Source organism: Equus quagga, chromosome 17, assembly GCF_021613505.1.
Source record: "Equus quagga isolate Etosha38 chromosome 17, UCLA_HA_Equagga_1.0, whole genome shotgun sequence".
Lineage (NCBI taxonomy): Eukaryota > Metazoa > Chordata > Mammalia > Perissodactyla > Equidae > Equus > Equus quagga.
Window position 1 is genome coordinate 39,117,138 of NC_060283.1, and position 22,449 is coordinate 39,139,586.

Here is a 22,449-nt window from a genome sequence, read left to right on the forward strand (position 1 = left end):
TCTGTAATCCTTGAATTCATCTGCTGTTGGTTCTATAAAGAATTTCCCCATAGGTGACTTTAAACCCTTGCCACTTGCCTCAAGTTCCAACTCCACTGCCACGCCCCGTACATTCAGATGCCCTGGACTCATGTTGTAGAATAAGATTGATTCACCTGGCTGTGCTCCCTTACCTGTCCTCCTCATTATTTCAGAATCTCTTGTATTTTTACATTCTCTTACTTTTTTTCTGACTCAGAAGAACCCCACTACCTGTATTTTTCAACCCAGTCTGTGCTTATCTTTTCCAGCTACTTCCTTTAATAACACATTCCAGCCACTCTCCTATCTACCTATTCACACATCCATCCACTTATATACTTATCCATCCCTCCACCCATCCTCTTATTCATCCACCAACCCATCCATCCACCTGTCCATCCATTTATCTATCCACTCATTCACACATCCATCCAGCCATCTACTTATCCATCCATCCACCCATCCATCCACATACCCACTCACACATGCATGCATGCATCCATCCATCCACATACACATGCACACATCCATCCATCCATCCATCCACACATCCATCTAGCCATCCAACCATTCAAACAATATGGACTACAACGAGCCCTCTCCAGGCTACACTGCTGAGCAGGATGTCCACTGGGAGTGATAGACATGGCAAACTGGCAATGATAATAACCCTCCTTAATCAATATCCTTATCCCCTTCAGTTCTAACTCTTTCTCCTCTGCCTATCAACATAAAGGTACTCATCCTAAAAGAGCCCACCCCTGCCATCTCCCTCAACTACTTTTGTCTTCTTTTCAGCAATTTTCTTTCAAGAATATTCTATTTTCACTGCCTCTACTTCTGAACCACCCATCTACTTTGTTTTTTAACTTGAGGTACAACTTGAATACAGTAAAGTGTACAAATCTTAAGAGTATAGCTGGAGGAATTTTTACATTTGTATACACCCATTTAACCACTACCCAGATCAAGACAGAGAAAATTTCCATCATTCCAAAGCTTCCCTCATGTCCTTTCCTTGTCAAGACCACCACCTCCCAGAGGTGAACAGTATTGTGACCAATGTCTCCACTGATTAACTTTGCCTCCTCTTGAACTTGTAAATGGACTCATTGAGTATATATTCTTTCCTGTCTGGCTTCTTTCACCCGTGTTGTTGCTTGTAGGAGTTCTTTCATTTTATTGCTGTGGTTGCCTTCCCCTGTATGTATACACCACATTTATCTATTCTACTGTTGATGGAAGTAGGGTTATTCTCAGTGTTGGACACTGTGAACAAAGCTGCTATAAACATTCTTGTACCTGTCTTTTGGTGAACAAATGTACTCATCTCTCTTGGGTATTCAGCAAAGCGGAATTGCTGAATCATAGGGTAGATGCATGTTTAGTTTCACAAATGCTGCCAAACTGTTACTTCTTAACACTGCAGTTCTCGGCATCACTGCCCCTGAGAGTTACCGGTGGAGCTTCACAAAGAGACAGAAAGCGGGGCCCCACCTCAGATCTACCCTCTCAGAGCCCCTGGGGATGAGGCCTGCACATCTGTATTCTGCAAAGCTCCACCAGTGATCCATCCACACCCTTGGTAAGGAGCCGCCCTATCCTCTTGAAGTCTGGATTTCACCTCCAAGACTCTGTGCAAACTGTTCTTTTCAAATGCACCTTTAACCTCTGGAGCACAAGTCCAGCCCCTTATGCAGGGTTCACAGGAATGGCCCACGTTCTCCTTGATTCACATTCCATACTGGTGACTACTGATTCCTGAAGGTCGCTCACGCTGCCCGGCTTCTGTGATACTGAGCTGCCTGGTTGGTCCTCCTGCCACCAACCTGAGCACTCTTTTTCTGTCTCCTGTGTTGTCTCTGCTTCTTCCTCTCATCTCTGAAGGTAGATGGTCCCCACATCTGTCCATAGCTCTTCCCTTCTCATCTTCCATGCCTTGACAACTCATCTACCCCTATCTTCTCTGTTCAGACAGCTCCCAAATCTATGACCCAGCCCTGGCATCTCTCTTGAGCATCAAGCTAGTATGTTCAACTGTTTTCTGGATGTTTTCTCTGAGATTTTCCACGAATGTTACATAAGTCTGAAAACAAGCTCTATTTTCTCCTCCAAGACAGCTCTGCTTCTGACTTTCCAGTTTTTATCAGTGTCAAACATGTCTACCAACATATCCTGATTTTCTCTTTTTCTTTCACTTTCATTATTTTTCCCGGTCCGGGCCCTAGTCATTTCTCAGTTGGAACCACCACACCGGCCTCCTCCTTGGTCCCCTGAATCATTCTCATCTTTACAACAGGGCAGACCAGTCTTCTCTACGTATCACTGTGACTTTAGAACTTTCAGTGCCTCCTGTTGTCACGGGCTAGTGACCCCAAGGAACTCAAGGGTGAGTTTCGATATTTTAACTTTTCCCAAATTCTTCTTTTTCCTGCTGTTATGTTAAGGAGATGCAATCACCAACCTCCCTGAACCAGACCAAGCCTCACCATGAGCTTTGCCTTATTTGAAATGCTAAGATTTCTCCAGGAGTAGCTTAGGCCTTATTCCCATAACCTGCGGTGTATGTGGAAGCGTGTTTCCCAACTGAGCCTGCGTAAGCGAATACCCACCTCTCCCTTTTGAATATTCATTCCCCATCCCAAATAAAGTTCCCTGCTTCCCTTTGTTTGGGGACACCAGGACTTTGGAAATGACTCCTCATGGTCTCCTATTTGCCGCAAATATACTTTACTTTGTGAGACAACTGCTTCTTGGTGGAGGGTCTGGTTTAACTCGCCAGGAGGGAACCCACTTTGGTTTCAGTAACCCTGTTGCCCATCAAATAGCTTTAAACGCCTAACCTGGCACCCAGGACCTCCCTTTCTCCCACTGCAGGCACCAGTCTGTTCCTCCTTATACTCAAGTCAAATGGGACCATCCCCTCGCCTCCCCCAAACGTGTCCCCATGGACCTGCCCTGACAGTGCCTTTAAACCAGGTGACCCCACTGACACAGGAGCCAGCGGACAGCTCTTGAGACGGTGTCCTGCCCTGGGGGTCTCAGCCTGGTTCATGGCAGCAGCCACATCTTTTCTCCTCCTCTCAGCTTTTCGGTTTCTTCTCTTTACCTCCTGCTGTCTTCTGGCATCTCCCCAGCACTTGGTCTTTCTCTCCCACTTCCAGTTCCCCACTTGCGCCCGAGGCCAGGTAATGCCCTGAACTCTCTCCGACAGCTTTTGCACTGCTCTCCATTTCCCTAGGCCTCCAGTGGCCCCGGAGGACTCGCCGCTCCAGCACCTCTAACCCTCAGGGCCCCACCATGGGCTGGCTTCCCTGGGTTGGGCCCTGGGAGGCGACGGACACCAGAAATTCCTGCCTCGGCATCTGCTCTGGCAATTTTTTCCATCTTAAATAGATCAGCCCCCCAACCCCACGTCATGTCTATTTGTCAAAATCCAAGATGTCCTTTGAGGTACCACAAATGGCCCTTCTTTAAGAAGACCCCCCAATCCTTCCCTGCCATAAACGGTCATTCCCTCTTCTGACGGCTCCTCACTGCATTTGGCATCAGTATATTCCTTCTGGTCATAGTTAGTTGCATATTTGGCTTGTGTTTCCTATTATCAACTCCTTGGGGGCAGACATCGCACTCATCTGATCTCCCACCACCCAGGGGAGTGCCCAGCCCACAATAGGTCATCAGTAAATACTGGTTGAATAGGAATAAATGAATGCTTTATTGCAGCTTTCCCCAAACACCATTCTTTGGAACACAATTAGCTTCATAAGCTATTAATTGGTATTCCATGACCAACCGTGTTTGGCACACAAATTCCTCATGGAGAACCACAATGCGCATAAACCCATAAAGGCCCTGATAAGTCCTGCAGTGAAGCTTGCTTAATGATGATTCCCTCAGCAGATTAGCAGGTATATTTGATCACAGGACTTAAAAAAAAAAAAGAGCTCCAGAACCCAGTTAAGGAAATAACACTTTAAATCCTCTCAGAATCTTAGAATATCTGGACAGAAGGTTGAGTCTGGTTGCCCAGTCTCTCCTTAGGGGAGGGTTTTGCTCCGTGACACACATCAACATGGGATTTCTATTTTTTTCTGTCTTTTTTTATTGCCTAGTGGACAAGGACGCTCTTCATTTTCTGCTCATCTTTGTGGGAACAGACACAAGAGGGTGAGATGGGCAGGGGGTGGAGGTGGAGGGCAGGGGAGGCGTCTATGAGGACTCACCCCAGTGGCTTTCTGCTTAGTGTAGGCGTACTTGTCTCGAGTCAGTCTTTCAAAGCGGTAGGTGGGTGCGAACGTGATTTCTTCCTCCTCTGAAACCAGACAGAAACGTTGTTTTGGTTTTGACGCCCCCCATTTCACATCCGGTCAAGTTTCCTTCTTCTCCAGGCATGGTCGTTCCCCCATCAGGATATTTGGGGAAACGGGGACAGGACAAGGGCTGGCGAGGGCCGGGGAGAAGGGGTCGGGCTCTTACCAAAGTGCAGGAAAACCTTCTGCTCCTTCCTCTCCATGAGCAGCTGGTCGTGGGACAGGAGGTCCGCGTACTGCTGCTGCCTGATCTTCTGGATGATGGTCTCTGCCTCCTGGAGCAAGGACAGGGCCAGCCTGCCGGTGAGACGCCCCCTCCCGCCAGCGTAACAAGGAGGCGCCGCCACCCGTCTGCCCGCCGTGCCAGGGCCCAGAGCCCCCCAACGCTGCCCCAGACCCTGGTCCCCGTGCTTCTTAGCACTCAACCGTTTTATACAGGAAATCCAGCGAGAGTGGTCAAATATCAACCTGATAACATAAGTTCCTGGCTGTTCCAAATTTGCAGAGGGACATTTTATTTTTCCAGACGGTCTTTTTTTTTTTTTCTTATTAAGGTTATGAAAGTTAACATCCTTGTGAAATTACAGTTGTACATCATTATTAGTCATGTTGTAGGTACACCACTTCACCCCTAGTGCCCTCCCCCCACCCCCCTTTCCCCTGGCAACCACCGATCAGTTCTCTTTGTCCATATGTTAACTACTACCTGTGAGTGGAGTCATACAGAGTTCGTCTTTCTCTGTCTGGCTTATTTCACTCAACATAATACCCTCAAGGTCTGTCCATGTTGTTGTGAATGGGACGACTTCGTCCTTTTTTATGGCTGAGTAGTATTCCATTGTATATATATACCATATCTTCTTTATCCAGTCATCAGTTGATGGGCACTTAGGTTGGTTCCACGTCTTGGTTATTGTGAATAATGCTGCGATGAACACAGGGGTGCATGGGACTCTTGGAATTGCTGATTTCAGGTTCTTAGGCTAGATACCCAGTAGTGGGATGGCTGGGTCATAAGGTATTTCTATTCTTAACTTTTTTTTTTTTTTTTTTTTTAAAGATTTTATTTTTTCCTTTTTCTTCCCAAAGCCCCCCGGTACATAGTTGTGTATTCTTCGTTGTGGGTTCTTCCAGTTGTGGCATGTGGGACGCTGCCTCAGCGTGGTCTGATGAGCAGTGCCATGTCCGCGCCCAGGATTCGAACCAACGAAACACTGGGCCGCCTGCAGCAGAGCGCGCGAACTTAACCACTCGGCCACGGGGCCAGCCCCTATTCTTAACTTTTTGAGGAATCTCCATACTGTTTTCCATAGTGGCTACACCAGTTTGCATTCCCACCAACAGTGTATGAGGGTTCCTTTTGCTCCACAGCCTCTCCAACATTTGTCACTCTTGGTTTTGGATATTTTTGCCATTCTAACAGGTGTAAGGTGATATCTTAGTGTAGTTTTGATTTGCATTTCCCTGATGATTAGTGATGATGAGCATCTTTTCATGTGTCTATTGGCCATCCATATATCTTCTTCGGAGAAATGTCTGTTCATGTCCCCTGCCCATTTTGTAATTGGGTTGTTTGATTTTTTTATTGTTGAGTTGTGTGAGTTCTTTGTATATTATGGAGATTAACCCTTTGTCAGATAAATAACTTGTGAACATTTTTTCCCAATTAGTGGGCTGTTTTTTTGTTCCAGACTGTCTTTTAATATCATTTTTATTAACACTTCATTAGATAGGTAGGCATGTCTCCTGCTCTTTCTTGTTCTCTCTGTGGGAACTGCAAGCCTGTTGGAAGGTCATGAAAGGATCTGGAACCCCAGCCCTCAGATCTGTGAACATTAGGCCTCCCTGATCTGGGCTCGGACCCCGAGAGTCGGTGTGACACCAATGGGACGTGCTGGCCTTGGAATCCAGCCGTCCTCTCTCCCTTGGCTTGTGTTACCTCTGCTCTGGCGAATACACTTGGCTGAGCTTCTGGTGAGTGAATGGCTGTGACAGCCCCTTAGGCTGTGAAGGGGTGGGGGTGGGGGGGTCCCTGTCCACCTCGCTCCCATCTTCCCACTCAGTCAGGAGGGCGAGAAGGAAAGCTGCCTGAGGAGCATCTTGGGAGGGACGGAGTGGTCGGGGAGGATCAAAGGGCACAAACGGCCCCTACACTCCTCCTCAGTCTCTGCAGAGCCGCGAGGCCCAGAGGCGGCTGAGGGGTGTGGGGTGGCTGGGAAAACATCTGGGAAGTGGAGTCAGAAGGTCCAGGCTCAATCCCAACCACTGGAGATCTGTAACTGACCCAAGGCCATTTTCCTAGCCTGTCTGTGCTCCAGGCTCTCCCTCTGCTGTAAGGTCAGTTCAGTTTCTGCCGACCTTCCCTCCACCCTCACAGGACGGCAGTGCAAAAGTGTTCCACATCTCTGTGAGACAGCAATGCAACGGGCTATTAACCAAGGCCTCTGGGCAGACAGGCACGGTTCTGCTCCCATGCCCGGGCCCTGTCCCATCTTTTAGAAGCACCAAAAAACAACCATGTCTGATTCAAGACACGTCCGGCAGCCATGCCCACCCACCCCCCCCTTCCTGGGAAAGCCTTCACCCTCCCTGAGTGAACAAGGTCTCTGATCACTGCTCACGGGACCGGGCTGGGCATCCAACTTAAGGAATGTCTTCCTTAGGCTGGCAGGTGACCTGTGATTTGGGGAGAAAACTGAGCTGGTCTCCTCAGATTCACCTGCCTTGGGGATTTGAGACCAGCCAGCTGGAGGACCAGAGTGGCAGGTGGTGGTGAGGGGCAGCCAGGACAGTTATGTGGAATCTAGGTGTGAGCAGAGGTGAATCATACAGAAAGACTCCATAATGGAAACAGCATCGAGTCCCAGACAGGGAGTAGCTGCCTTGGCCCAGCTCGGTCTGTGGGGGTCCACGACCCTCTGCTCTGAGTGGACTCAAGGGAGCCTCTGTGTGCAGCCCAGCCCTGGGCAGAGAGCTCCTCACTCGGGGTGCAGCCACAGCCCCAGCCCCAGGCAGGCAACCCCAGCCCCACGCGGGCACCTCCTTACCCAGGTGGGCAGCTCCACACGGTAGTTGAGGTCCCCGAGCCAGAAGAGGTGGGTGAAGCGGTGAGTGATGTTAAAGGGACTCAGTTTCTTGTCTCCCAGAGCCAGAAACCGGAGAATGTTCATATAGTTTTGGTTTCGCCTGATTAAATGAAAAAGCGGCCATTTAGCATGGGGTTGTTGGTTCCCTACTCCACCATGGGTGCTGGGGAGTGGGCGGGACTGAGACCTCAATCTCCAGCCCCTGCCACAGCAATCCACCCTTACGTGCTGGTGGGGCATGGCTGAGATGCAAAAGGGCCTTTTGGGCTGAACTGGGAACACAGGGCAGGGGCCCTGGGAGCATCTGCTCAGCAGGACTTCGGAATCAGGAATCTTCTAGATGGCTGTCTTCATGACTGGGCCACCCAGAGGCAAAATGGGCTTTGATCTGTAAGCTCCCCCAGATGAGATTTTCCCCTGGAGAAATGGAGGGGTATTGGGTGTCTACTAGGTTAATGACACAGGAAATGTCTGTCTGTCCATCACGCAGGCTTTATCCACACGGAAGGTCACTCTTGTGCTAAAGCTGCCTTTAATGAGACCATGGAAAAAGCCCTTAGAGGCCAACAGGACCGGGTCCCAGCCTAGGGCTGGGCAGTCCTTATGGTATTGAGGGGGGTGAGGTCCACCTGGGCAAATGACCCCAATATAGGTTCTTGGGGGAGGAGTGCCCTTACCTGAGTTTCTTTTCGCTGCCAGAAGTCAAGTGGCTGTTGACAAATCCCAAAGAGGTCCCGTTGAACATGAACGACACCCCCACAGCTCCCTTGTTCCCTAAAGAGGGAGGGAGAAGGAAGAAGTCAAAGTAACAAACAGGCAACCTTGCCACAGGGCAGGAGATGAAGATGAAGGAACCGTTTTAATAAAGAAGGAGAGAAGCAGGTGCGGGGAAGTGGAGAAGGAATAAAGGAGAACAGGTTCCCTTGGGGTGGGAGATGCAACAGGTGACAGGGAGTCGGGGCTGAGATTCCTCCAGGACAACGAGAAAATGGGGTGAACCGCCAGCAGCCTCGGGGCTCTCCGTGGGGCTGAGGGAGGGGGCTGCTGGGGTGACCATCCCAGCATCTCTCTCTAAGGGGGCAATCAGTTACCCACCTGCCAAGCAGGCAGGATAACCAAAAGCAGCCAGAAGCCTTGGAAGGAAGATTCAGGAGGAAGGGGAGGCTGCGACTGGGTGGGCTGACCTCCCACCCAGCTAACTCCAGGTTCCTGGGGAGACCAAAACGCTCACTGAGACCTCACTCTTTTTCCTGTAGAGTTTTAACCTACCAACCAGGGGTTCTCAAAGTGTGTTCCCTGGACCAGCAGCATCAGCGTCACCCGAGAACTTGTCAGAAGTGCAAATTCTCAGGCCCCACCCTGGACCTGCTGACTCAGAAATTCTGGGGGTGGGGCCCCGTAATCTGTGTGTAACAAGTCCTCTAGGCCGGCGGTGGGCAAACGCTGGCCCCCTGCCAGCGAAAAATGGGTTTTACTTTTTAAAATAATCAAAAAAAAATCAAAAGAAGAATATTGTGTGACACGTTAAAATAAGATGAAATTCAAATTTCAGAGTCTGCAAATAACATTTTACAGGAACACAGCAACGCCCAGAGACAGTGTGGAGTCGTTGCGACAGAGGCTGCCTGAGCCACAAGGCCTAAAATCCTTATGACCTGGCCTTTTAGAGAAAAGAGTTTGCCAACCCCTGCTGTCAGGGGTTCTGACACATGGCAAAGTCTGAGAACCAACGCTGCCCAACACAGCAGCCATGAGCCCCACATACTGAGCACGTGACAGGCGGCTGGTCCAAACCGAGATGGGCCGTCAATGTTTCGTCGGAATTATAAGCCTCAGTAAGAAACTGAATGTGCAATATCCAAGTTTTTTATATTGAATACCTACTGAAATGATAATATTTTAATGTATGAGGTTTGATAAAGTATATTATTAAAATCGACTTCACCTGTTTCCTTTTAATGCGGCTACCACAACATTGACAACGACCTCGATGGCTCGCGCTCAGTCTGGCTGGACAGCACTGGGTAGGGCCTAAGCAAGAGGACCTTGGAGACCACCAGGGTCTGCCTCTTTGGACCCGGGGGGAGCCGCAGCCCAGCCAGTGGTCCCCGCTCACTCTCCACTGCCCTGAGCATGACCAACAGCCCTGCTCCCCGCCCCCAGGAGGGCTCCCCTTTTGGCTTTCTCCCCCTCCTGCAGCATGGCCTGCATCTAAATCCCTGCCTACCACTTTCTTGTCGCTGGGCCTCCGACAGGTCAGGGAACATCACGGTGGCCTCCAGTATCTTGTCTATGAATGGGGTGAATGATGGTCCCTGCCCCCACAAGCATTTGTGTTAAATGAGATAATACTCTTTTTTTTTTAAAGATTGGCACCTGAGCTAACATCTGTTGCCAATCTTTTATTTTTTCCTTCTTTCTCTCCCCAAAGCCCCCCAGTACATCGGTGTATATTCTAGTTGTGTGTCCTTCTAGTTGTGGCATGTGGGAGGCCACCTCAGCGTGGCCTGATGAGCGGTGCCATGTCCTCGCCCAGGATCCGAACCGGCGAAACCCTGGGCCGCTGAAGCAGAGGGCATGAACTTAACCACTCGGCCACGGGGCCAGCCCCATAAATGAGGTAACACTCTTAAAGCATTTAGCACATGGCCTTGTACAGGGTATACATGCTAAGAGGTCTTAGCTCTTTAAGATCAGTGTCCCAGCAGTCAACCAGCCTTCACCGAGCTCCCGCCCTGCACTGACCATGGCTGGGAGCCATGTTGGGGGAGCAATGGGGTAGAGGCCAGCACCAGGGAAGGTGAAGGAGGGGCCGGTGCGTGGGAACTCCTCGCCTCCAAGCTGTCCTCCATCGGCCATAAAGCTCAGACTCTGTCCAGGCCTCCTGCCTCCCTCTCTGGCCTTACTCCCATCACCCACTGAAGCTGCAGCCCAGCGGCCTCAGGGCCTTTGCTTCACCATTTCTGCTGTGTGGAATGGTCTTCCCACACTGACCCCTCCTTACCCCTCAGACTCAAGTCCCAGTGCCCCTTCTCAGAGAGGCCCCTCGACCCCCCATCTCAAGACGTACCTGGAACCCCTGTGCCCTACACACCACACACTCCTTTGCCAACACACTCACTCGCAAAAGCCATCCTGCTGCCTGTCTGTCCCCGAGAGCAGGCTCCTGTCTGCTGTGGTAACCAGCCAGAGCCTAGCACGGTGATGGGGCGGGGGTGGTGGGTACAGAGTTGCTCAGTCACAATGGAAGAGAGCTGGGGCAGCAGCCGGTGGCGAGGTCTGGCTGGGGAGCGGGTTCATCTCTTAATGGAAGGTTCAAGAATATCACACGCTGTTGGGAAGGGGCCAGTGGGAAGGAGGCAGGCAGCCCTGGCAGAGATGGAACAAAGTCTAGAAGGAGGTTCCTGGGCAGCAGAAGGGCGTAAGCTTCAGAGCAGAGCAGCCACTGTGACAGGAAGGAAGGAGGGACAAGGGGGTGTGGACACGGGCAGTTTGCGGTTTGTCAGCAGAAAAGTTGAGCTTTTCATGTTCGATTGCCGCAATTATTCTGTTTCCTGTTATCTCGGGGCCTCTGTCCTGTCCCTGACTCCAACCAGCAGAAACCGCTGGCCTTGCCCTCAGCTCCACCCACGGCCCCTGTGTGGGTGCACCTGCCCACGTGCACTCATAGACTTGCACGCCCACATTCGTACACCTATGCACACACTCATGCACAGGCTCACACACTCCCAAACATGCACTCTCACACACAGACTTACACATTCACCGACACACACACACACGTTCACACATGCTCATGGGTCCTCCCCTCTTATTTCAGTTCTCTGAAGCACTGATTGTCCCCCCTGGCTCACAGCTGATACCACTGTTTCCAGATCCCACCCGAGTGGGTCCAGATCTAGACCAGGGGTGGGCAACCTACAGCCTGTGGGCCAAAAGGAACCCACAGCTGGTGCTTGTAAGCAAGGTTTCACGGAACACAGCCAAGCCCACTCATTCTCACGCTGTCTACCGGTGCTGCTGTGTGAGGGCTGCAGGGGTGAGGAGTTGCAGACGGCCTGCTAAGCCTGTAATATTTGCTATCTGGCTCTTTACAGCAAGTTGGCCGACCCTTATTCTAGGTCCCGGATACTCAGGGCCAGCAGCACCAACACCACTGGAGCTTCTCGGAAACACGGAATGTCGGGCTTCCCCTGTAGCCGGGTCCCGATGTAGACCAGGTGATTAAGGCTGGGGGACAAACCCTCCCAGCTTGCCCAAGACTGAGGGGATTCCAGGACTTGAGACTCTCAGTTTTTAACCCGCGGAAGTCCCACTTGGCCCAGATGGAATGGACACACGAGGCAGCTTTGGAGAACATGGCCCCCTCCCTACTCACCCAGCGTGTTGGCGATGCCCGTCTTCACGTTGTCTGTGCAGATGTGGCTGATCCGGTTCTCGTGCTCCGGCTTGGCCAGCACCACGATGCGGATGTTCCAGAGGGTGTGGATGGCAATCTGGCAGGGAGGACAACATTGTGACCCTGGGCCACGGCACTGTGCTTGACCCCAGAGCACGTGATTCACACCCAGCCCTCACCCTCCAGATGTGGAGTATCTGCCTGTAATCCCAAAACTTCGGGGGACTCCTAATGATGCCCTAGAGATGAGACACAGCATCTTAAAGATGAGAGTGAGGACTGACAAGATTTTAATGAAGGAAAGATGATCTATGAGCCCAGGCAGGGAAGAGAAAGCACTCCAGTGACTTTCAGCAATGCCCATGGGCCCCATCAATTTCTGAGTATATGTGCCCTCCTCTAGCCCTAGAAGGTGGGGGGCACCACTGAGCACCCAGGCGTCTTTGGAAGTTGAAAGCCGATAGGCTGAGCGTGCCCTTGCTCTGAGATGCTCCCAGCCGGTCTGGCGGAGCTCACTGCCCCAGAGTCCCACCCAGGGCCGCGGCCAGGTGCTCACTGTTTTAAAAGTCATGCTGGTGATTTCCTGAAGGGAGTGTTTGAGGATCTCCAGCCACTCCTTCTCTCCCAGGGGGTCCTCCTGGGTGCCGATCACGTAGATGTCGTGGGGGATGTAGTCAGCAGAGTCATCCCGCGTCTTCCCCTGCCCCTTGGAGAGAAACCAGGACGTGATCTTCTTGGGAGGGGGGGCGTTACCTTCAACAGCAAAACCCAACACCAAGTGAGTCAAACGTACATCAGTTTTGAAATTCAAATTCAAAACAGAGGTGGGGGGCAGCGTCAGGGGGTGGTCATATAGTCACTGAAAACCATTCAGGCCACCCAACGAAACACTTTAGGTGGAGAACTGGGTACCAATATCACCCAGGATGTCAGATAGGGTCAGAGGTCAGTTAAGTTTCTTTTCAAAGATAACGTTAAGTTTCAAAGACCAGGAACACCCGAAGATTCCATGTGGTGCCTTGAACTAGCTGCATGAGATGTCAAACACTGCCCCAGGCCTTGGGGCGACACTGGGAACTGAGACACAGTTCTGGAGGAATTTATATTCCACTGGCAAGACAGCCCAGCAGGCTGACAGGTTTAAGATGGAAGCTTCTAGCCCACAGTGGGAGACAACACTGGCTTCCTTGCAAAAGAGAAATCTTAGCCGAGAACAGAGAGATGTGCAGGTATTAGCCAGAGAAGTGGGGAGTCTGGAGACCCTCCTCCACCGCCATTTTGAAAAATGAGTTGAAGCAGCTCAATAAAGAACTGATGAAAGATTTATTTCTCCTTGCAATGCCCTTGAAGGTTGAGTAAAATTTTTCCCCAAAGACATAACCTTCTTGGCTCACAAGCACCAAGAAGCCGAGAACTGAAGTGCCTTGACCATTGCTGAGTTCTGTTCCCCTCTATGGTTCATGTTGGGTGCACAAGCGTTGGGGTCTGGTGGCCTCCTTTTGGGGAAACCCTCCCACCCCACCTAGTATAGTCAGCTCCTTCCACACTGTCTTCTGTGTGAAGGTCCCCTCCTGAAGTGCTGCGACAGGACGGCCTTAACCAGGCCCAGCCAAATCTAAGACCTCCAGGCTCACAGAGGAAACATCGGAAAAGGGGCCATGTGCCCACGTGTGTGAACACCAGAGGTGATGAAATCAGGCGGCCAATTAGAAACACTGGAGGGGATAGATGGGGACATAGGACCCCAGGGCACAGGCCAGAGTCCTCCTTCAGTGCCGCCGTGGCCCCTGGAATATCTGGGCATGAAGGCCTGGGGAGGGCCGGTGGCCGGTGGAATCAGGTAAGGAGATCTCCTGACCGCCCTCCAGGGAGCCTGGCCCATCCTCCACTCGGCTGACTGGCCAGGAATCAGTACTGTGCTTTCACTCCAGGTGAGCCCCTGCCCCTCCACCATGGGCTGCTGCTCACCCCCTCCTCCCCAACGCTGCTGGGCATTCTGTATCTACTTATTTTTTTATTTCTAGCTGAATACTTACACTCAACAATTACTTAGTATAACTTACATGTAGTATATAAAAATATATAAATATATAGTAGGCATATTTAGTACAGTATATATTTGGTATATATTCAGTAGTTATTTCTAGCTGAACAGTTACACTAAATACTGAGTATAATTTATATTCAGTATAGTATATTTGTATTTTAGTATATACATATATATAACAGCATATATATTTAGCATAATTTGTATTTAGTATGTACGTATTTATTTCCAGCTAAATACCTATACTAAAAAAGTATTTATTATTTACATGAAATTCAACTTTAATTGGCCATCCGCTCTCTCTGTCTCATTCTGACAGCCCCACTCAGGGCGAGTTCCTTATTCCAGGCCTGGGGTGCCCGGCGAGCAGCCTGAGGCTGGCAGATGTCCAGGAGCCCCTACACCTAGCTATCCAGACTCTTTACTTAAAATTTTCCAATTTAGACATGCAAAGCGGCCCACTTCAGCTGCTCTTGGGATATGAGAATCCCAGAGCTCGTTTCTCCTGCTCGGTCTCAGGGACAGTGCGGAATTCCCTAGACAGGAGGCTGTGCAGGTGGGCTGGGGACAGTGGGTGGGGAGAGAGGATGCTGAGGCAGCCACGCAGAACCCAAGGGGAGGTGACGGGCGGCAGGGCAGGGATGTGGACCTACCCATGTTCCAGGTGCCGATGAAGATGGTGATCATGTCAGGCTCCGGCTGCTCCGAGTGCTTGTTCTTCATCTGCTGTAGGAGCTGGCAGAAGCCTTCTCTCTTCTAGGGATGGAAGGGCAGACAGACTCAGAAAGGCTTCTGCCTCCCTGCCCATTACACTTTCAAAGGACTTGGTCAGCTTCAAGAAAACTGAGAGCAGCGCAAATCAGTACGAACTTCCAGGAGAGGAATCTGGAAACACGTGTCCGGAGTCTTAAGAAGGTGGCTTCTCTTTGACTCAGCCATTCCTCTGCAAGGACCTGACTCTAAGAAAATAACCAGGAACCATACAAAGACCCAACCACATCACGGGGACTGCAGCACGTGTCAGTACAGAAAAGATTAGAAACAACCTTAATGTCCAATCTTAGGGGATGAATTCATAATTGTATCATGGGCCATCTATACACTAGAATACCATAGGGTTTTAAAATTTTCGTGCAGAAATACTTTATCAACAAGGATAGATGGTCAAAATATATTGTTAAGTACAAAAGGCCAGTTGACAAAACAGTATGAAGAGCATCACTGCATTTTTATTAAAAAAAAAAAAAATCAGGAAGGGTATAGTCCCAGCTTCCCTAGTGGTATACGGATGTATTTTATACTTTTTGCTTATTTGTTACTTTTTCACCAATAAGAATAGATTACCTATGTAATGAAAGAAAATTTAAAGAAACTGATTAAAAAGAAAAGGACACATGAAGGCTGTCAGAACCTCCTCAATATTCCTCCCTTTATTTGCCTGGTACACAGGAGGCAGGCACAAAGCAGACGCAGCTCTCTCTTAGCTTACAGTCGAATAGGCCAGGTTGACTAAACAAGCGTGCACAAAATTTTAGGTTGTCCCTGGTGAAATGACCAATTTTTGAGTGTTTCAGATCTACAAGGATGGCAATTTCATATGATTCAACCTAATAATGGCAAATCTCACTAAGTCTCCTAAGAAACAAACTTACAAAGATGTTATGATGGCTGTCTTTGTAGAAACCTACCCTTGGCTGGGGATGGCTTAAAATTCGGTGCCTGGGGCTGGCCCTGTGGCTTAGTGGTTAAGTTTGATGTGCTCTGCTTCCACAGCCCCGGTATGCAGGATTGGATCCCGGGTGCAGACCTACACCATGCATCGGCCATGCTGTGGTAGTGACCCACATACAAAATAGAGGAAGACTGGCACAGATGTTAGCTCAGGGCTAATCTTCCTCAGGAAAAGAAAAAATTCAATGTCTCAGTTTACCACTGTGTCTCGATCCTTCTGAGCTTGCAGCAATGGCAGAACTGGGTTTTGGACCTATGCCCACGTGCCCAGAATGCTGCCCAGTGAGATCTTTCTCTCTGCCTTCCTCTGCATCCTCGTTTCTCCCAGTCCCTTCTCTATCCTTTCTCTCAGTCCTTCCCACCCTCACAGCCAGCTCTGGACACCCCCCGGACCTCCCACTGGCCTCCCACAGTGCCTTGCTTCGTGGTCAGCCAACACCTGATGTGGTGGGAGCTTTGTGCCCTGAGGTCCATTTTCACTGCCTCAAGGGAGCCGTACACTAGAGGATAAACAGGAAGGAGGTGATTGTGAGTTCTGGCCCCTGGGTAGCACGTCAGAGGTGGGGGATCAGGTCACAGAGAACCCTGTCTATGGCTCTACTCAGGCCCCACCTTGATGCCTGCAGACCCTGGGTTCTTCCCACCTCTTACCCACACCACCTCTTACTCCAGGAGCCCATCCTGGCAATGCATCCAACTTCTGCAGAGTGGGGCAAAGTGTGGAGATGAGGGAGTGCTGGTTGGGACTCAGATTCAAATCTGAGGTGCTCCAGCGTGCAGCCTAGCGAAGGGGAAGCCTCCCAATGGGGCTCAGGGCTGGATAAGATGCAGGGGATAAAGGATGCACCCTCTCAGGGGCAGGTGGCATAGCAGAGGGGGAAGATGGAGCAGTGACTGCTCACATCCCAGCTGGCCTGGAACATGTCCCCTAACCCCTCTGGCTTCAGCTTTCCCAGGTGGGAAATTGGCTGTGAGAACTTAGCGAGCTGATGGAGCCAACTTGTGGGCACGTAGCAAAGCACAGGAAACGTGCGTCCCTCACTGCCTTCTCGGCCCCTCTTAGAAGTATATTGTCACTTACTTTGGAGTCAGCAAAAACGTATTCCTTCCGCAGGGTCTTCTCCTTCTCTGTTTCCACCAAAATCACCAACTTGTTCAGAAATTTCTGAGACTTGATGAGCTGCAGGACTTAAGACAAATGCAAGTTCGTTTATTCATTCATCCACTCACTGCCCAGTGTGTTCAGTCTCCACTATATTCCAAGAAACTGACCAGCCTTCCCCGCCTTTCCTGTCCCCAGGCTGAGCCCAGAATGGGTGTTAGTCTCCAGGTCCCTCAGGTCCCTCAGCTCCCGGCTGCTCTTCCAGGGAAGGGCTTATGTGTGAGAAGGGTGGTGCCTGGAACAAGCAAGAGGTGGCCTGGCCAGAGCAGAGACAGTGGGACTGTCCGTCTTTTCATCTTCTTCCTTCCCTCCCTTCTCTTTATCCCTCACTCCTCCTCCTCCTCTTTCTTTCTTTCTTTTTTTTTTAATTGCTTCATCATCTCTAGTTCGTGGCATTGCTGCTGAGAAAATCAACGTCGTTCTGATGCCCCGTGTGCAGAAGAGAGTTAACATGGCAGGTCTGGCTGTTATCCTGATGGGGAGATCTTTGGGGAGGGCTCCCAGGGTCCCCTGAACTGATGGGAGCTGCTCTCTGTGCCTGCGCTGTTGGTACAGACAGTGCGGTTCATGCCTAACACCCGTGTTCTTCCTGGGAGTCTGGAATCTGGGTAGTGCCAGGCAGAGGGTGCCTGCGCGACCAGCCCCCGGTAAAATCCCCGAGTGCTGGGTCTCTAATGAGCATCCCTGGTGGATGACACTTCGCACGTGTTGTCACAGCCCGTTGGGGGAGGAATTAAGCACATCCTGTGTGATGGCATTGGGAGGGACTCCTGGAGTCCTGCACCTGGTGTCCCCTGGACTTCACCCTGGGCGCCCTTCCCTTGGCTGATTTTGCATCATATTCTTTTGTTTTAATAAATCACAGGTGCACGACGCCATGCTGAGTCCCGAGTCCTCCTGGCGAATCACTGAACTTGGAGGTGGTCCTGGCCGCCCCCCAACCCGGACCCCGGCATGGTCTGTAATCTACCTTTTGCTTTGAAGTTTTAGATCTTTCCTTTGAACCCAGGGTTGTAAGACTTTCCAAGTTTGTGGGCGCTCCAGGGCAGATCTGTTTCCCTCCATTGTGCTGGGCACCTGGGGGCCATTTTCAATCTGGAAACTGGCGTTCTTCAGTCCAGAGAATTTTTCTTGTGTGGTTTCTTTAATGAATTTTCTCGCTGTTTCTCTGTTTTCTCACTGATGCTTGCTGTCTTGGTATTGGATCTCCTGGATGGGTCTTCTAATTTTTAAAAAAATCTCTTCTCTCCTACTTTCCTTCACTTTCTCTTTTGTTCTGCCTTCTGGGAGCATTCCTTGACTTTCTCTCTCCACCTTTCCACTGAGTTTTTATTTTTCTAAGTTTCCTCTACAATGTTTTCATAATGTTTTGTTTCCCTTTCTTCTTCTCCTTCCCTTCCCTCCGCCCCCCTCCTTCTTCTCTTTTATTTTGTTCTCTGAATGTTCCTTTTTGAACAGCATTCTGCTCCTGGTTCATGGTCCCGTTTCTTTCCATCTGCATAACTTGTCTCCTCCAGGTTTTTCGTCTTTTTGTTTTTTTTTTTTTGCCTTGCACCTCACTGTCTCCTATTCTAGGGTCCCCTCCAGGGTCTGGTGATCCCTGGCTGAGAGTTCCTGCAGTGACGGTGGGGGTCTGTTGAGCAGGGCTTCTCCACTGGGTGGTCTCATGGGCTGACTCATGGGGAAACCTAATGGCAGCATCTTTACATCTTTGCCCCTGAGCTGGTCACATGTTCCAGAGAAAAATCTTCCAGCCTCCCACCTGGAGGGTGTGGGCTTGGCTGGCAGCATGCCTGGACCGGACAGGGATGAAGGCTGGGGTCTCAGCATCCAGAAAGTGACTATTATTTAGTTCTCTATCTCCAGTAGGCTCCTTTGTCCTCATTAAGGCTGGCGTCCCCTCATCCTTTCCCTTCTCCAGAGAATAAACGTCCCATCTTCCGCCTAATGAGTGAGGGAAGCCACTGGCTGTGTGGAGCGGAGAGAGATCTGGTGCGTAGAACTCTTTTTAAAAAGATTTTCCTCTAAGCCTGCTGTTTATAACCCCATCTTCACCCCCACTCGAGGGGCCCCTGATGCTATCAATTCCTGCGCCCTTTGTGGGTTCTGTGGTATGAGTCAGCTGTCTCAGTTTTTCCTACTACACGCTTAAAATTTAGCTTTTTTGGTTTCCACAAGTCGGTTATTACTATCTGTCTGCTTTTTAGCATTCAGAACTTCGTTGCCATCATTTTCTCTCCTTCTCTTTGCCCTTGTGAGTTTTGCCTTTAGGAAGGGAACCGACAGTGTGTGCATTCAACCGCCACCTTGACCAGAAGTCTCACCGAGGGAAATTGTGGACATCCTGTGCTCTCAGAAATCCCTCCAGCCTCGTCAGCAGCCATAAAAGTCCCACGGCTTGATTCCCGCCGCTGCCAACCGGGACACCCCGAGACTTTTCCAAACATGCTACTATTACGCCACACCTCCTTCCCTCTGAATTTCTGGTTTTCCTTGACGTCCATTTGCAGGACCGTGTGGCTGCCCCCGAGATGGGACTGTGGGGACCTGGAATTGGCCACCCCAAGATATGTCTCTTTGGCATCAGGATTATTTGAGGCTGATTACTTTTGATAAACTGGGACAGGGAAGGAGGCTCTGAGGAATGGAACTTGCCCTTCCTTAGGACACATTTACATTTGTAAGGTAAATCTCTATCTGTAAAAGCTGCCTCCCTCTCTGTACCAGGAAGAAGAAAGGAGATGACCTTCTCTCTAAAAACTCTTAATCAATACCAAAGGCAAAGACTTAACTCTGCATTTTATTGTGCTAGTCTGGTAACCTCCTGTAACTGACTTCCCTCCCCCTCCCAACGCTGAAATCTCCTTAAAGATTAAGCATCTTTCTTTAGGCTGGGAACCGATTGCGGCGCTCATCTGTGACCCCCCAGCCCTAGGTAACACACCTGCCACCCTGCGGTGCTCACTGAGACAGCAGACCTATCTGCCGTTTCCATCAAGAGCTATGCTGACAGAGCAACCTCGTGACTGTTGTAAAAGGGACATTTCAATCACATGTGAAACACCTTGTTTGGGGGTATATATCCACTATGTGCACCCCACTTTTTCGGTGCCCTTTCTTCCTTCGGGAAGAAAGGCCCCGGGCCATGGTTCCTCATAAAGCTTTGTTTAATTTTCTCTTGCTATTCTGTCTCATGTGAATTTAATTCATTCTCCGGCCAGACGAACCCCCATTTGGGGAGAGGAAATGTCCTCCTCCCCTACAGGACATTTTGCTTGACCAGGATTAGCGTTCTCCCAGGGCCGCTAAGTGACCCACTTGTCCCCACACCTAGTAGACAAGTCCCCATTGGCCTTGCCCCTCTGCATCTCATCCATCGGCAGGTCCGAGAAGTTCCACCTGCAAAACATTCACAATCTGTCCATCTTCCCAACCATCTCAAGCCACCAGCATCTCTTGCCTGGCCACTGTCATGGCCTCCTAATTGGTCTGTCTGTCTCCACCCACCCCCTGCCATAATTTATTCTCAGGAGAGCAGCCAGGGTTCATTTTAAAGTGGGATCACACCACGCCCCTGCTTAAAACCTCCTAACAGTGGCTCATTGCACTTAGGACGTACCCCAAGCTCAGGGGTCACTCAGGGTGACACTCAGGTGTCTGCTCAAATGGCACTCCTCTGTCATTGTCATGTCACCCAATCTAAATTTCCAGCCTAGAGTTTATGACTCCCTGACACTCTCTTGTTTTATAGATTTGTGTCCTCACTTATTTTCTCCTCAACTCTTACTTGAATGTAACCTCTTTCAGAGCCAGGACCCCACCTGGTTCGTTCACTCCTGCATCCCCAGCGATGACCCATAGAGCTGCTCAGTGAGTGAATATATTACGATTTCCTCATACGGCAACTGGCTTCTCCTATGCACAGAAGACCTTGATGCCAAAGCTACTAATAAACATGCTGACAGGAACAGGGCAAGGAACTCCAGCACCTGAGGCCAAAGATTTCTGCCGGGTGGACAGCACTTCACAGCAGCCACGATTCAAATTGACTGTGTCCGGGACAGGTAAGGACACGCCCTGTCCCGGTAGCCCTCACAACCCTACAGGAAGCCCCATTTTATGGATGCGGACCTTGAGGCTTCATGCAGTTAAGTAACTTACACATGGCCATACCGTTATTAAGCCATGGAGCCAGGACGTGAATCCAGTTTACCCAGAGCCCCTCAGCCATGAAGCACACTGTCCCTCAGTGCCACTTATAAAGAAGACACCTGAGCACACAGCCGCAGGAACCGTGTTATTTCACGGGTCTAGAGTTCATGCATTCATTCAGTACATATGTATTGATCACCTACTCTCCGCCTAGCACCGTTCTAGACTCTATCGATTTAACAGTGAATAAAAAAGACCCAGGTCTGGCCTCTGTGGAGCCCACCTTATTGGGGAGGGGGCAGGGATTTATGAGCAACCTTGCAAGCGCTCCAGCCAATTGGCAACCCGAGATGCACCTGCTGGGTACAAGGTCCTGTGATTCCATGGTGTGTAAGATAAAGACCCTTCTTGCTTTGGGGGAGGTAATTGTGTTCTGATGTGACAGATGCCAGGACAGAGGGTGAGCAGGGCTCCATCAGGACAGGAGCCAGGTAGGCCAGGCCCTCAGAGTCCAAGCTGGCAGGCTCTGGGCATCTACGCTTCTCACAAACCTGCCCCGTAATAATCCATTCTTGACTTAAGCTGGGTTTTTGGGGGGCCTCTCATCTCCACCTTGGCTCTTCTACCCATCCCTGATTGACGGCAACTTTCCAGCTGTCCAGAATTCCACAAACGTGTATATTCACCCTCCAGCCCATGGGAGAACATCTCCAATCCTTACTTTGGCATTCAAGGCCCTGCCCACATCTGGGACCTCATCCCCCACTATTCCTCCCTCCAGGGCCACAAGTGACATGTGATTTCCTTAAAATCCTGTTCAATTCCTTGCACTTGTCATTCTCAGTCCAGATGCCTTCCCTTGCCTCATGGTTGGTGAACTCCTATTCATCCTTCAAAGCCCCCAGACAGAGCCATCGCTATGGTGTTGTCTCCCAGCACCACCCCACAACAGAGCGAATTGGTCCTCCCTCAGGGCTCACCTTGCATCTGCACACGTTCTTACACAGGCCCACCTGTCAGCTTTCACTTCTAAACTGCAAATTCTTTGAGGGAGTACTGTAACTCAGTGCTGGTCCTTGGAAGATGCTCAAAAGAAAAACGTCCATGGAATTAAACTGACAAGAGCTCGCAGTGCTTCTCAGAACCCTGGGAGACATGTCTTTCAGCCCAGAAGCGTTGAGTTTTTTTATAGCCATCAGGCACTCTGACAATCTCTTCACTCATCTTAGGCTTCCACCTCCTCTTGTCAAAGTTGGGTCCACCCCTTTCAGTGGTAACTCATCCTCCACGACAGATAACAGCAAAGTGTGGTTCTAAGCTGATCACTTTCAACATGTTCCAGTCCTGCTCAGACCCTCAGTAAGTCCTGGTTTCTCCTGTCCAACTTGGCAGTGGACAGAGTGGCCCTATGATCTCAGCTCTGTGTGGATGACAGCTTGTCACACTCCAGGCTCTGGGGACTTCGCTTCCTGATCCATCCTCCTTGCCGCTCTGTTCTGCCTTCCTCAGTCACCTGGGAAGATGACCGTAATGATGGC

The 22,449-nt window shown here is 50.3% G+C and overlaps 1 protein-coding gene across 1 annotated transcript in view; it reads right to left on the reverse strand.

The window, feature by feature from the left end:
- INPP5D (inositol polyphosphate-5-phosphatase D) overlaps positions 1 to 22,449 on the reverse strand; it is a 122,010-nt gene that overhangs the window by 24,617 nt on the left and 74,944 nt on the right. The window contains exons 10-17 of the mRNA XM_046644662.1: positions 16,679 to 16,785; positions 14,520 to 14,622; positions 12,376 to 12,572; positions 11,799 to 11,916; positions 8,098 to 8,194; positions 7,382 to 7,520; positions 4,501 to 4,609; positions 4,248 to 4,336 (exon numbers count right to left, since the gene is read on the reverse strand). Coding sequence (XP_046500618.1) covers positions 4,248 to 4,336; positions 4,501 to 4,609; positions 7,382 to 7,520; positions 8,098 to 8,194; positions 11,799 to 11,916; positions 12,376 to 12,572; positions 14,520 to 14,622; positions 16,679 to 16,785 — 959 coding nt within the window. The remainder of the gene's footprint in view (positions 1 to 4,247; positions 4,337 to 4,500; positions 4,610 to 7,381; positions 7,521 to 8,097; positions 8,195 to 11,798; positions 11,917 to 12,375; positions 12,573 to 14,519; positions 14,623 to 16,678; positions 16,786 to 22,449) is intronic.